This window comes from Myripristis murdjan, chromosome 6 (genome assembly GCF_902150065.1).
Source record: "Myripristis murdjan chromosome 6, fMyrMur1.1, whole genome shotgun sequence".
Lineage (NCBI taxonomy): Eukaryota > Metazoa > Chordata > Actinopteri > Holocentriformes > Holocentridae > Myripristis > Myripristis murdjan.
The window spans coordinates 9,606,234-9,619,623 of NC_043985.1; the positions used below are offsets into that span (position 1 = coordinate 9,606,234).

General features: G+C 45.7%; 1 protein-coding gene across 6 annotated transcripts in view; it reads right to left on the reverse strand.

Moving 5' to 3' along the window:
- ndrg4 (NDRG family member 4) overlaps positions 1–13,390 on the reverse strand; it is a 59,346-nt gene that overhangs the window by 15,184 nt on the left and 30,772 nt on the right. For 2 of the 6 annotated variants that reach the window (XM_030052750.1, XM_030052748.1), the window contains exons 3-5: positions 12,914–13,072; positions 8,882–8,920; positions 3,028–3,133 (exon numbers count right to left, since the gene is read on the reverse strand). In XM_030052750.1, coding sequence (XP_029908610.1) covers positions 3,028–3,133; positions 8,882–8,920; positions 12,914–13,072 — 304 coding nt within the window. Of the gene's footprint in view, positions 1–3,027; positions 3,134–5,630; positions 5,824–8,881; positions 8,921–12,913; positions 13,073–13,390 lie in introns of those variants that run through there. The other 4 variants (XM_030052753.1, XM_030052752.1, XM_030052749.1 and 1 more) reach the window with 3 other exon arrangements.

The window sequence follows — 13,390 nt, forward strand, 5'->3', positions numbered from 1 at the left end:
AAATCATATTAAATATGCAGCAGAGCCACAGAAGACCTTGGAGACGGCCATCTGCATCCTGATCCTCTGCCAGCGAGGACACAGCAGCGTGACACATAATCCTGCAGCACCTTCCTCCACCCTCATTCACCTGAGGCTGCACGCTGATGGGCCGGTCTAATTAAAGGGACAGTTCACCCACTTTGAAAAATTTGATATTATTTCACTTGCCCCTCTAGCTCTCATGTAGGACACTAGTGGCGCTATCATTCAGCGAACATTCTTCAAAACAACGGACTGAATCCGCTCAGAGGTGTGTCACTTTCCAAAACTAAAATGCACACGTGTTAACAGAGTGCAAACAAAAAGATAGTTTTGCTCAAATTACTGTTTAGAACTGTAATTTTCCTCATCAGAGGCACAGCCTGTTTAAGGCCTGCATCCTGTGCATCATCTGGTGTGGAGGTGTGAGGGATTTACCTGAGAGAAAAAACATACAGCCCCGTTTTTCTGAAGTAATGAAATATTTCTTAGAATTCAAGAAAAGTTTTTATCGAAAAAAAAATGTTCCTGCTATTTTTCTGAATTAATGAGATAATTATCTCAGAATTGTGAGATTTTTTTCTGAAGTGAACGCACCTCATGGTTTATCAAACTTGAAGTCAAAAACAGGCTTTCAAGCTAAATTCTTGTTTCTATTCTTGTTGACAAAAATGTTTTCTCCTTTCTTCCACTTTCAGTGAAAAACAAAGAGTGACCTGACTGTACAAGATGGGTTTTTTCTTTTTTTTTTTTTTTTTTACAGCGAGTTTCATCACAGCCGGCTGCACAGAAACGAGCCATCTGCTGCGTTCGAAGACAAAGGCTCGCTGGCAGAAATCATCTCTTCATCATCGTCTTAGGAAGCGAAATGGATTTAGTCTGAAAGTGATTCACTGGGGATTTCTCGAAAAAATGTGGAACGCAATTTTCCAGCAGCCGAGCGCGGTGCGTTCTGAAATAGCTCCACATATAATAGATGTCATCTCTGCTCTTTCCCCTCCCGCCCCCCTCACCCCCCCGCCCTCCCGCCCCGGCTCCGGTTGTCCCACTTTGTGAGTCAGACTCTGCTGACGGGACTGACTCTGCAGCATCGCCTCCTTCTCAGGCTTTACTGGATGGAGTTCATTAAACGGAGCGGTTGGCGTGACAGCGGGGTGAGGGAGGAAGGTGACCTCTGCAGCCACGTCGGGACAGACGAGGAGAGTTACCCCACTTCCTGTCCCGCTCTCAAACTATCACTCCATCACCCGCTTCCTCTCTACCTCTCTGTTTTCCTTCCCCTTCCCTTTTTTTCCCTCTTCATCCCTCTCTTTCCTGCGTCTTCACCCCCTCCCTGCTTCCTGTTGCTTGACGTCTTCTTTCTCTGCCTCCTCTGATCTCTCTCTCTCTCCTCCTTCCATCTGTCTTTTTTTCCTCCTCTCCTTTCATCCGTCCTTCTCATGGCTCCATCCTGTATGGCTGGGACACTGCAGCTCAGTGATTTGGCGACATGCTGTGAATACTAATAACCCTCTGTGCTGCTGCAGCAAACACAGGACATACCTATTCTAGTCTATTCAATTCTATTCTACTCGGCTCTATTCTATTCGACTCTGTTCTTAGTGCTGTGTCAATTTAAACTGCTGTTTAAAATGTTTCTCCTCCTCCTGCTTCTTCTTCCTCTTCTAATTAGTATCATCATCATCCTGTCCAGTTGTCCACTGTTCTCTCCTATTTTTTCATATGATTATCTTGTCTTTTTATGTATGCAATGCTTTTTATTTTCTTTTTTTTTCATTATTTATTGTGTTTTTTTTTTTATTTATTTATTACAGAGATAAGAGAAGAAACGCAGATGGGCAGAGGAAATGAATAAATATTTTAATAAAAAAAAAAAAGCAGGATACAGCAGGATCTGATCTGATCTGGTCTTCAGCACGCAAACCCCCTACCACCAAATACACACACACACACACACACCCACACACACACACACACACACACACACACACACACACCACACACACACACACACACCCCTTCCAGCGCTGCCCCGCCTCAGCCCATCAGAGCGGCGCTGCATTGCCTGGAGCCCCGCCTCCCACCGCATGATGTTGGATGTTTTTCTGACCTACATTTTATCCATTCCTCTCACGCTTGCTCTTCCTCTTCCTCTGCCTCTCCTCCTCCTCCTCTTCCTCTGCCTCTCCTCCTCCTTCTCCTCCTCCTCTTCCTCTTCCTCCTCCTCTTCCTCTTTCTGTTCCCATTTTTTCATTGCTCCTATTGTCTCATCCTCTAGTCGTTTCCACTCTCCCTTCCTCCTCTCCTTCTCTTTAGGCATCTATCTCCCTTTTCCATGCACCAGTTTGTGTTATTATTATCCCGGCCCTGTTATTGAATTATTGAGCCTGTATTAACTGGTGGAATGAAGGGCATGCTGGGACTTTGTGTGGCGGCTCTCAGCTGTCACCCAGGCTTCAGAGCAGCGTTTCAGGTTATTTTGGTGCTCTGCTCCTTTTGCTCTGGACGAATCCTGTCGAATTCATACGGGGCAATCTTATCATATTCTGAAATACTGCAGGATTTATAATCCCAACGCTGGAAGCAGCTTTTCAGGACGACAGTGACGCTTTCTTGATTTATTTTCCACACAAAAAAACATGGCAGTGGCAGTTCTAGTTAATTTTAGGAACAAGCAGGCGTTTCTTTCACTGACTCAATTACAGACTCCTTTGTGATTCTGTCCTGACTTCTTGGTGTGTGTGTGTGTGTGTGTGTGTGTGTGTGTGTGTGTGTGTGTTTGTGACATTAGTGAGATTGGCTCCCTGCTGATAATGCAAAATGTGTGTGTGTGTGTGTGTTTGTTGAGTGAAAGCTGAGAGACAGAGATGCCAACTGTGCAAGAGGCCAATTGTCACCTCTGATAAGTGCAGAAACACCTTCAATGAAAAGCCTAGCACATCTGTCAAGATGCACACACACACACACACACACACACACACACACACACACACTGTGGTGACTCACGGTTCAGTCCCACATCATGGTAGGTGAGGATGGCAGGTTTGTTCCCTTTGGGCGCCCCGCGGATCACCACATGCAGCATCCCGTAGGGGGTTTCCACATCATGTTCCTGTAAAACACAGACACATGTTCAGCTCACCTGACAGATTACATCACGCAGGTGAGGCATCCCACCTCCATCTGGCCCTCAATCTCTCCACAGCAAAGTGATTTTGTGTGGGAGGGGAGATAAAATGCCCGAGGGAGTGGCTGACCTGCATTCCCATGTGTCTCAAACAGTGAAACGCTGTGACACGGTGGGCTAAAGCACACACACTCATTTTTTTTTTTTTTTTTAATGGCAAAATTGAAAACTGAATTTGGCAGACTGGCGGGTTGTGCAGTTACCTGCTTACGTGAGTCCACATGGTGCTGAAATCTCCTGTGCTGCTAAGCCACAATACTGTATCTCTGTCTCTCCATGCATTTCCATAGTGTGGAAAAACACTCAAAAAATAATTCTTTTAACGCATAAATAAATGTGAACAAAGCTGATTATGCCAGTCCAAAAAACAACATGTCCTAGTGTCCATTTTTTGAGGAAATTAAATGATTTCTTGTTTTTTTCCTACTTCAATGGGAAAGTAGATCCAGCAGGTAGCAGAGTAACCTTGGCAATTATTATTTGAGAAATAATTGTTATTTTGTGCATTCATATCACACCGATGGAACTAGACAACCCAACCATCTGAAACCAGAGTCAAATTTACCCGTTTATTGCTTTTAAGCCCAATCTCTGCATGAATGTTGCTCATTAATCTCTCAATAGCAGATTTTTCTCCCACCACAGTGGCAGTGCAGTGTTATTGGAGCTGCTGATGGGAATGGCTCTGATAATCAGTGTGAGCTGTGATCTGCGGACGTGCTGACAGCTCAGCCTCCAGGCCCGAGTGGAAATGATTCAAATCGGATTGAGAACAAATCAGTTGCTCAAAAGCAGCACATACACTGCTGGGGCCGTTTATGAATCCATACAGAATGTGGGCAGTTTTACGCTCCACTTCACTTCACTGTCCTTACATTTCAAGTCATTATGAAACTGTTTGGCCAAAACTGAGAGAACAGACCCTCCAGTGTGTTGTGTCTCTTGTTGTGACCCACATTTTGTCTGCATCAGCCAGTTACCGGTTCCAGCCAGACAAACTCAAAATGGAGGTAAGGAGATACGGGTTGCCATGAGCAGTGCATTGCAAGCACACACACACACACAAACATACACATACACAAACACACAGCAGAGAGGTATGGCAGGATTATTATTGCTGGTTTAGGCGGTAAGCTGCTGTGAAGCCTTTAGGATAATCCTGCCACCCCGTCCATACAGCCCACATCAAACCCGACACACAGCCCTCCAACACGACCTCTCTCCACCTCGACACCGTTCTCATCCTCCTCGCCTGAAGCATATTTAGATAACACCAACAGTATTCATGCAAAACCCTCATGCCAACCTGCCGCTGTCAATCTCTGCTCCACTGCAGCATCCTCAGCCTCCTGCACACAGTCATCTTTTGTTATCCTGCCGCCGCTTGCAGCGTGCTGCAGATTACATTGAAATAACTCGGACCAACTCACAGCATGAAAACAAAGAGCAATCACAGCCAACACCCGGCATAATCTCAGAGTTCATCCAACCCTCCTCTGCCACAGATGCAGATTATCTCACTGTTATTTCAGATCTGATTTTTACTGTAATCTGAAATTAGCTTTCTGGATTGAGGGGGCTTTGTTTGTGCTCTGTTTTCAGCGTTTATACCGCCTCAAAGCCGAGGAGCCACTTCACTGACACACAATGACCTTCAGACGTTCAGGAGGAAAACTGGATCAGAATTTGAAATATCCAGCAGCCAGATGGAATGAGACTTTCCGCCATGCAGCCCACAGATCAGTGAGTTTATTGTGATGCTCTGCAGCAGAATTATGAGGGAGGCTCAAAATCAGCAAATGTCAACACGGTACAACTGGCAATACAAAATGCAAAGACTGTTTTCATTTTCCATTTCATTATATCCTGCTGCAAACCATTTTCCCCTCCCGACTCAAACAGCCTTACTCCTCCTTCTCAAGGTTGTCAGGATTGATCACGCTGCACAAGGATTACCATATTACACACACACACACACATACACATACTAGGACATTTATCTGCAGAGGCATGTGCATCAGTGCAGAAGACAGCATCTGTGCTCGTGTGCCAAAGTGTGTCAGTGGGACAAAGTCAAGCCATGATCCATCACAGGACTGCAGCCGGGACATTACTCACAAATCTGTGCCTTGTCATCTATTGCGATCTCTCTGAAGCAACAGAGAATACACACATACTCCTGATTTTTTTTTTTTTTTTTTTTTTTTTAAGGGTTTCTATTGTGGCCTGCCAGCCTTGTCATACAGAAACAAAGCAGCTCACAAGGCATCTTGCTTCATCTTATCAAGACGTTTGTCCCAATGGCCTTGACTCCAGATTGTAATTCAATGCCTCTACCAAAGCATGCGCTCGATCTATAGCACAGGACACACACACACACACACACACCGCACAGCAGACTCCCCTCCCCCCTCACACTCACCCCGTCCCAGCACTCAGGCATGGTGCCACAGTAAATGCAATCTCAGAGGATGAAGACGAGGAGGAAGAGGAGGGCGCAGACGGGGCAGATGAGCAGCCAGGCCTCTCCTGTCTTAGGGGACTAGGTCCTGGCTATCAGTCACCGGAGGATGGAGGGAGGGATGGAGCGATGCTGCAGGCTGCTGCAGTGTCTGTGTGCTCAGCTCCGCTCCTACCCCCGACACTTAAGCTGTGCGCTGCCGCCTCCCCCCTCCCCGCTGCAGACAGGGGGAGGGGGCAGGCCGGACACCATTGGCTGGGAGCTCTGCCTCCCCTGCCTCGGATTGGTGGGCCGCCACGCCAGCTCTGGGCTCGGCGGAGCGTTCTCTCATCAGCACCAGAGAGCCGCCTGCCTCGCTGCTTCACCCTCTCTCCTTATTCCTGCTTTCCTCCCCGACTTTGTTATCCTCAAAAAACACAACAGCTGCCGTCCACCAGTGAGCCCGAACCCTGTCCCATCCTCAGACGGGATCTCTCCAACTGAACCTGAAAGTCTAGACGTAAGCCGCTATGGATCAGTGATCAAAGAACCAAGGCAGCTGTGGCAACAAGAGAAAGGCTATTAAAGAGAAAGAAATTACCTAAATCGAAAAATCGAAAAAAATAAAAATAATAATAAAGACATTATTTTTTCAAACTAGCAAAGAATTTGTAAAAAGAAAAAAAAAAAAACAACTAAAAATAAGTGAATTTTGTTTTTAATTTTGTGAATTGAGTTTTTTATTATTTGAAGATGAACTATTTCTGGAACACTGGTACGGCCTTTACAGAGAACTACTACAGGGGGTCATGTGTGTGTCTGCAGTTGTGGTGTCAGACTGTCTATCCTGCTGACTACAGCGATCACACACACACACACACACACACACACACACACACACACACACACACACAGAGCCCCTGCCTCCTGCTCTGCTGTTATTCAACAGCCCTTTGTCCGGCCCCTTCGTCCCATCTTTCCCCTTTTCTCTCTCTCTATCCCCTCTTTTCTCTTTCCCTCTATCCCCCCTTTCCTGTTGACAGAAAGCTGAGCACGCTGACTCGACTTAAACCGGCCCCCCCACCCCCTTTGCTCGTCCCTGCCTCTGTCTCTGTGACTTTGCCCCGCTCTCCTCAGCGGTTGAGTTGAACGCCCTGCCTGCTGACTGTGCATCGCCGCCTCTCTACCTTTAACAGGCGACCTCTCCCAGCACGAGGGAAACTGAACCGCTTCACGACATGATGTCATGACATGAGAGAGAGCCACAGGCGAACAGCTCTGAACTTTGACAAACACACTGAGGTGGAGTTTAGCCTAACGCGTGTTAACTGCTATATGCAGCGTCGCCACACCTGTGCAGCCTCTCCTGTTGCGTGAGGGTGTGTGAGTGTGAGTGTGTGCAGGTACATGTGTCAGAACACACTGCAAAAAGAGGACTTCCCCCCAGCTAACCTTTAAAAAAAAAAAAAAAAAAAAAACTAAAATAACTAAAAGAAGTGAAAAGTCCACCGATGACATGAGGCAGATTCATTTCCAATGTGCTTCAAGACATTATAACACACGTTGCCTCCAGAACTGTGCACTGAATTGAATTTTATTTATGTGTTAGGTGTTTTTTTTTTTTTAACCTGTCTATTTATAATTGTGATTTTTGAATGCTGCTGAAACAAATTTCCCTTCAGGATTTAATAAAGTTTAATCAGTCAATCAATCAATCAATCAATGTCACCTTTTCCACAAAACTCTGTAAAACATGAAAACCTCACTAGTGCACAAGAATAATGTAACTCGATTCAACAAAATGCACTGGAGACGTGGGAAACCAGCGCGCCACAATGACAGATTTGCACTTGTTTTGGTCATTCAAAGTATTGATCCATAAGCACCTCTTTATTATTCTCACAGACCCAGCCAGTCTGTGAAAGCTGTGGCTACGATCTGGAAGCTGTTTGCAAGAAAAAAGAAAAAAAAATCCTCTTGCACACAGGAAGTGGCTAGACAGATGAAGAAAAGAGCGCCACCCACTGGAACTCAAACCTCATGAACAGAAAATCGAAGCTAAAAAATGTACATTGTCCCACCCCATGCTGTTTGATTGACAGGTGAGCTTTAAAAAAAAAAAAAAAAAAAAACACTGCAAAGAAACTCTCAAGGAAAGGAGTTCAGGGGAAACAGCAGACGTATGCTTTTTATATTTTGGTGAGACATTTTGAGGCTTTAAATCTGAACAACCATTTATTGATAATGAAAAGGTTTTAGCCCAGATGGTTCCAGTTGCTCTCAGTACTGAAGGAGAGATATTTTGTGCAGTGTGCCAGCGAGCAGACATAAATAAAGGCGTGTGGAACGGTGAGACTGAGCGTGTGAAACAGAGGTGTTTCATAAGGTTAGTCACATCCCTCTCATCTAACACTCCGCAGCGTTCGACTGAAATAGGCTGGCGGCATCGGCGCAGGTGTGAAGCCCAACTTCTCCTAACACCCCGAGGACCTGGCAAACCGGTGGCGTAATGGTTTATACAAGTTTGTGAACTGGATCGCTGTGGAAAGCAGCTTCACACAGCCGTGTTCAACGCTTCAGGCCTGCGGCTCACGGCCGAGCTGCGTTCAGACCCACGGAGCTGTGTCTGAAATCCTACTACCTCAAACATGTGCTGCTGAATTCCAGGGAAACGTCTTTAAAATGAGGCACAAGACATCCGGATATTGTCTTTTTGATGTGATGCTGCAGCCATAAAACAACGGCATCTCAGCTTTGAATATTTCTCTCATGTAGCTTCGATGAAGTGCTGCAACCGGCAGATAAAGAATATGTTTGTGACATTGTTGTACAATAAGGGGCAAAAAATTCTTAATTTGAATTTGAAGCCACTTAAAGCAAAAGGTCACCCATTTTGAAAAATGCGATATTATTTCCTTGGACGTCACTTTACATCAAGGTTTCTGTGGTTTGCATCGTCATCAGATTTAGCTGTACTCTGCCTCTGTGTGTGTGTTACATGCAGGTGAGGCGGTGCTTCCATTTGAAGATCGGTTTTATAAAACTCAAAATCTACATATTTATCCTCTGTCTTCCTCCCCTTTTTTTTATTCCTCCTCTGAATTAGGCATCAGTTTGCCAAAGCGAGCGAGGAGTAAGAGATGACTGAGGAAAAAAAAGACAGAGGAGAGAAAGCAACGCAGAGGAAGAGGAGGAGAACGGCCTCGTCGCTCTTTCCACACAGCAGCTCCTACCTTCCAGTCTCCTGCCGGCATCAGCTGCTCACAGCTCTCCTGCAGGGAGGGACAGGAGAAAACAGGGAGAAAAGTTAGAACACAACCTCTCTCTCTCTCTCTCTCTCACACACACACACACACACACACACACACACACACACACATATGTTCCTTGTCCTTCCCCTGCACCAGGCAGCAGTGTTGGAGCTGAGGACGGCCACTTTTACAGAAGAGCGGCAGCTCTGCTCTGCAGGTCCACGGCAGCCAGCCTCCCAGCAGCATCTCAGCAGATCAACATCTTCATCACATCGTACCAGAGAGAGTGCGGTAAAAAGAGATGGAGACGCTGATTTGTCTCTGAACACGCATATGGACGTGTTGAAAAATGAAATCACGTGTAACTGAGATATCGTGTTAATGTTGAAACATGTTTCTTTCACATGTTGCTGCACAAACGGCCGAGATCAGAGGTTTGTGACAAATAAACCTGTTACTCTAAAGGGATAATTCAACCACCTCCACCACTGTCCTACAGAACAGCTGGAGGAGGAGTGAAATAACACCACATTTTTCAAAATGGGCAAACTATCCCATCATCTCTTTTTACGTCGCAGATGAAGATAATTGACTGAAATGCATGTGGGACGCTGGGCACAGATCAGTAGTTACAAGTGAGGGAAGATGGCGTCTGACAACAGTAAGAGACCAGTGCCCCGATTCCTCCAAAGCAAATCGCCTCGACCATCATCTTCATCCACAGAGTCCGATGATGGCAGTTTAACAGGAACTTTAAGCGGCTGGCCTCAGAGCAGCAGGATCCAGCCGTCAGCCTGACCTCTGGGCTGTCAAAATAGATTTTAAAGGGGCGGCGTTACAGCTCTATTAGAAGGTTTTCCTCTTTGTCCCCACTTGTTATGAGATCATCAAAAATTTGCCTTTTAGAAACTCAAATTTTCATCAGCCCGCCCATGCTGCAGCCGTCCTGTATTGGTAATTCTGTCAGCCAATCAGCTCCCAGTGGATGATTAATAATGAACAAATATCTCTACAAGGGATATTCTGGGGAAATTACCCAAGGCATTTCCTCACAATTTGTTTTCATTTAAATGTCACTGTTGTGTTTTTAGACAACAGATCATCGTATCAAATTGCCACAAAAATGATGAAAATACGCCACCCCCTTTAAAATCAGAGATAATAACTAAAGTCAGGCGGGTTCCCTGCAGGAGTGGCCGGTAGAACTTACAGGCTTACCGACTCCAGCTAGTATTTGGTTAATGTTCACTTTAAGCTCTGGGTAAGATATCAGATATAATATTGTTTGGATTTGGTTTGAATCCTTGAAGAAACATAAGAAGTGCCTGTTTCCCATCAAGTATCTGACATCAAAGTCATCCAGATGTGTTGCACTACAAATAAATAATTTGCTTTTGGGCTTTAAGCCAATTTTTTTTTTTTTTTTTTTTTTTTTTTTTGAGTTGATCTTGGACCACTGGCCTCTGACTCTCCTGTCTGAAAAGACCACAGGTATAACACACGTTGATGTGATGAACATGTGGCAACAGCAACACATTTCATTGTAACAGCCTGTGTTAATGCAGCAGTCAGCATGTCATGTAAAGGAGCAGTTCACCCCAAATACAAGAAAAGATATTCAACCACTCACTCACTAGTGTGGGCTGTTCATCCAGATGATTCCTGTGTGATTTGGTGGGGTTTCCAGTCTGTCTCCCTGCACCCAGTACAGTGTCATGGGGCAGACTGGGTTTTTGTGGAGCTCAAACCATCAAAAATGTACATTTCAGAAAGACTTTGAGTTTTCCACATATAAATTCTGATGGTTTAAGCTTCACAAAACACCACCCATCTTGCCCCATCGGATAAGACACAAAGGAGACAGGGAAGACCACAACAGATTGGAAACCTCACCAAATTACACAGAAAAAAAAAATCACATCTGGAAGCATCCCATCTGGAGCGATTGCACTCGGGGTTAGTGTGAAAATATCTTTTTTGTAATGTGGGTCACCCATTCCTTTAAGAGTTTATTCCTGTCCTGGCCTGCTGCCTCTACAGAGGTCAGAGCAGAACAGCAATACTCAGGCCCAGATGTTCAGACATTCATCAGGACATCTAGGCAAAAACAAAACAAAACAAACAAAACAATAAGGGCATGCTGTTAGATTTACATATGACACACTGGCTCCTATGCAGATTTAGTGAGTCTTAGTTGGTGAGTTCACAAGGGAATTTCTGAAGTGATTTCTGAAAGAAGATATGATGGGATTAAAGATGGATTGCAAAAATTCAAAAGGAAGTGAAAGAAAAACAGACAAACAGAATGTCAGATTGTTTATTATTAACGCTGGAGAGGACAGAGAGAGAGAGTGGAAGGGGCTGCCATTCCACTCGGTGAACACAGACAGAGTCAGAGCAGAGACACACCTAGAGAGAGAGAGGAGTCAGCACGGCATGCACTAACCAACAGGACCTGAAGCTGCCCTCAAGGACTGTGACTCAACACTTTTCTAATGATGCTGGACGAGCTACCTGCCTCTCCGATGGGCTGATGTCACCGGAGCTGCTGCACAGGCGAGGATGGAAAAACTCCATCGTGATGGTTTGAATCTCGTCTCGACTTTTTCCAAATGATGTAAAACTAGTCGGGCAACTTCAGTCCCTGTGGATTTCATGCAAATGGCTTGTTGTCTTCTGAGGGAAAACGTTACAGATGAAAGTGGGGTGGTCGGACCAGCAGGTGGCACTCTTCTCTTTATTATAACTTCCATCCCATAGCACTGATTTGACAGTACATGACTGCAGCTGCCCAGCTCAGTGAGAAAGAAAACTATAATATGCACAGTGTGTAACATGTATATTTACTGAGTGTTTTTCCAGTCTCTGATACAGGTGAAGACCACTGTCTCCCAGTTTGTACTGGGTGTGGAGCGGGGGTGTCTGAAAATGCTGTTAGACCTTGTGACACAAAAAAATTCTCCACTAAAACCAACTCAAATGTTTGATAAGATAATGTGGCATACCAGAATTGCCATTTCTCCTTATTACTGCGATGTGTAATGCAATGTGTTTTATGTGCAGATCTTAAGAGTCCCCTTGATCAGAGGCTGGTTTCTTGGACATGCATTTGGCCCACTTTAAATCTTTGCAAAGGGATCACTAAAAAGCAAATTTACGTCGGCACTATATTTAATTCATCTAGTCCGGGGGAGTTAGAAGACAGCCTTGATTAAATCTGATGCTGGAGAGGCTATGAATGGAGATCTCCACTGGGGGGAAAAAAATCTAGTTCAGCACAACGTCAAGTCAATGTCCAGGGAACCAGCCAGTGATGTGAGCATACAGAGTCTAGGGCTGTGACTAGGAAATCCAAGCAGCAGAGATCACAGTGGTGTGGTCTTAGATATTAAGTGGATAACATTGTGGTTTATATTATTTTCTCTTTTTGTGTCGAGTGCTCTGTTCCCAGCTAACCCTAACCCTGAGCTAAGACAGGGCAGAGTCCTCGTATGGGATATCATGTGCCACAGAAAGCTCCAAACCCACCTAGATCCCCTTGACAAAGCTGAGCAGTGAGCGATGACTGACCATTATGTGTGTTATTATGTGGTCAGTGTGAAAAATTATCAGATGTAGGTCAACTCATTCAGATAGGGTCACTGAAATAAGCTCTCACTTTTCTTTCAAACTGCTAGGCCCAAACTCTGGGGGTGTCAGTTTAGCATGTGAGGTAAACAGGCTGCTCCTGCTCCCTGACACGGTCGGGCCAGGGGCCTCTCACTCTTGGAACAGCTTCAAACTTTTTGTCTAGGATCCTTCAGAGGGGTACAGTAAGACCTGTGTCACTGCTGGCATTGGACAGCCTTTACCTTGAGCCTAAGGTACAGATAATGTCCCGCAGTGCCTGACCCAGCTGGTGGTCTGCACAGTCCTCCATCCCTGTGTCAGTGCTGTGCTCTGCTGTCTCTGTCTGGCTGTGGACTGAGTATGTGCGGCTCTGTGTTGTGGCAGGCTGGTGTTTCAGGTAGTTACCGGGATGACCCCGCTGGTCCGACGGCGGGTCTGGCGGAGCCAGTGCCGCGCGATGACATGCCAGCGGTGAGTGGGGCGGCTGGGGGGAGGGGGTTGAGTAAGGGGCTCAGGGCCGGCGGGGCAGGGCAGCCCCCCCGACACCCCTTCTCCTCTATCCTGCTGTGTTATGAAACAACAAGCACAACAAGGTGGGTCACTGGGTCAAGAGCTTGGGCACCAAAATACCAGCATATCATATGCAAGTACAAGTACTGCTGAAGTACTGGCAGTGCTGACACTGTCCTGATGTTGCTGTGATGTTACAGGTACAGCATGTCATCTGGTTTAGCTTGGAGCAGGACTGACCCTCTGCAGCGTGTTGGGTTGTGTAGTTACCTTAACATGTTAGGAGTCCACATGGAGCTGAAACCTCCTCAGCAGCTGCTCTGTGCTCTCCTGCTAATCCACAATACTGTGTTTCAGTCTCTCCATTCATTT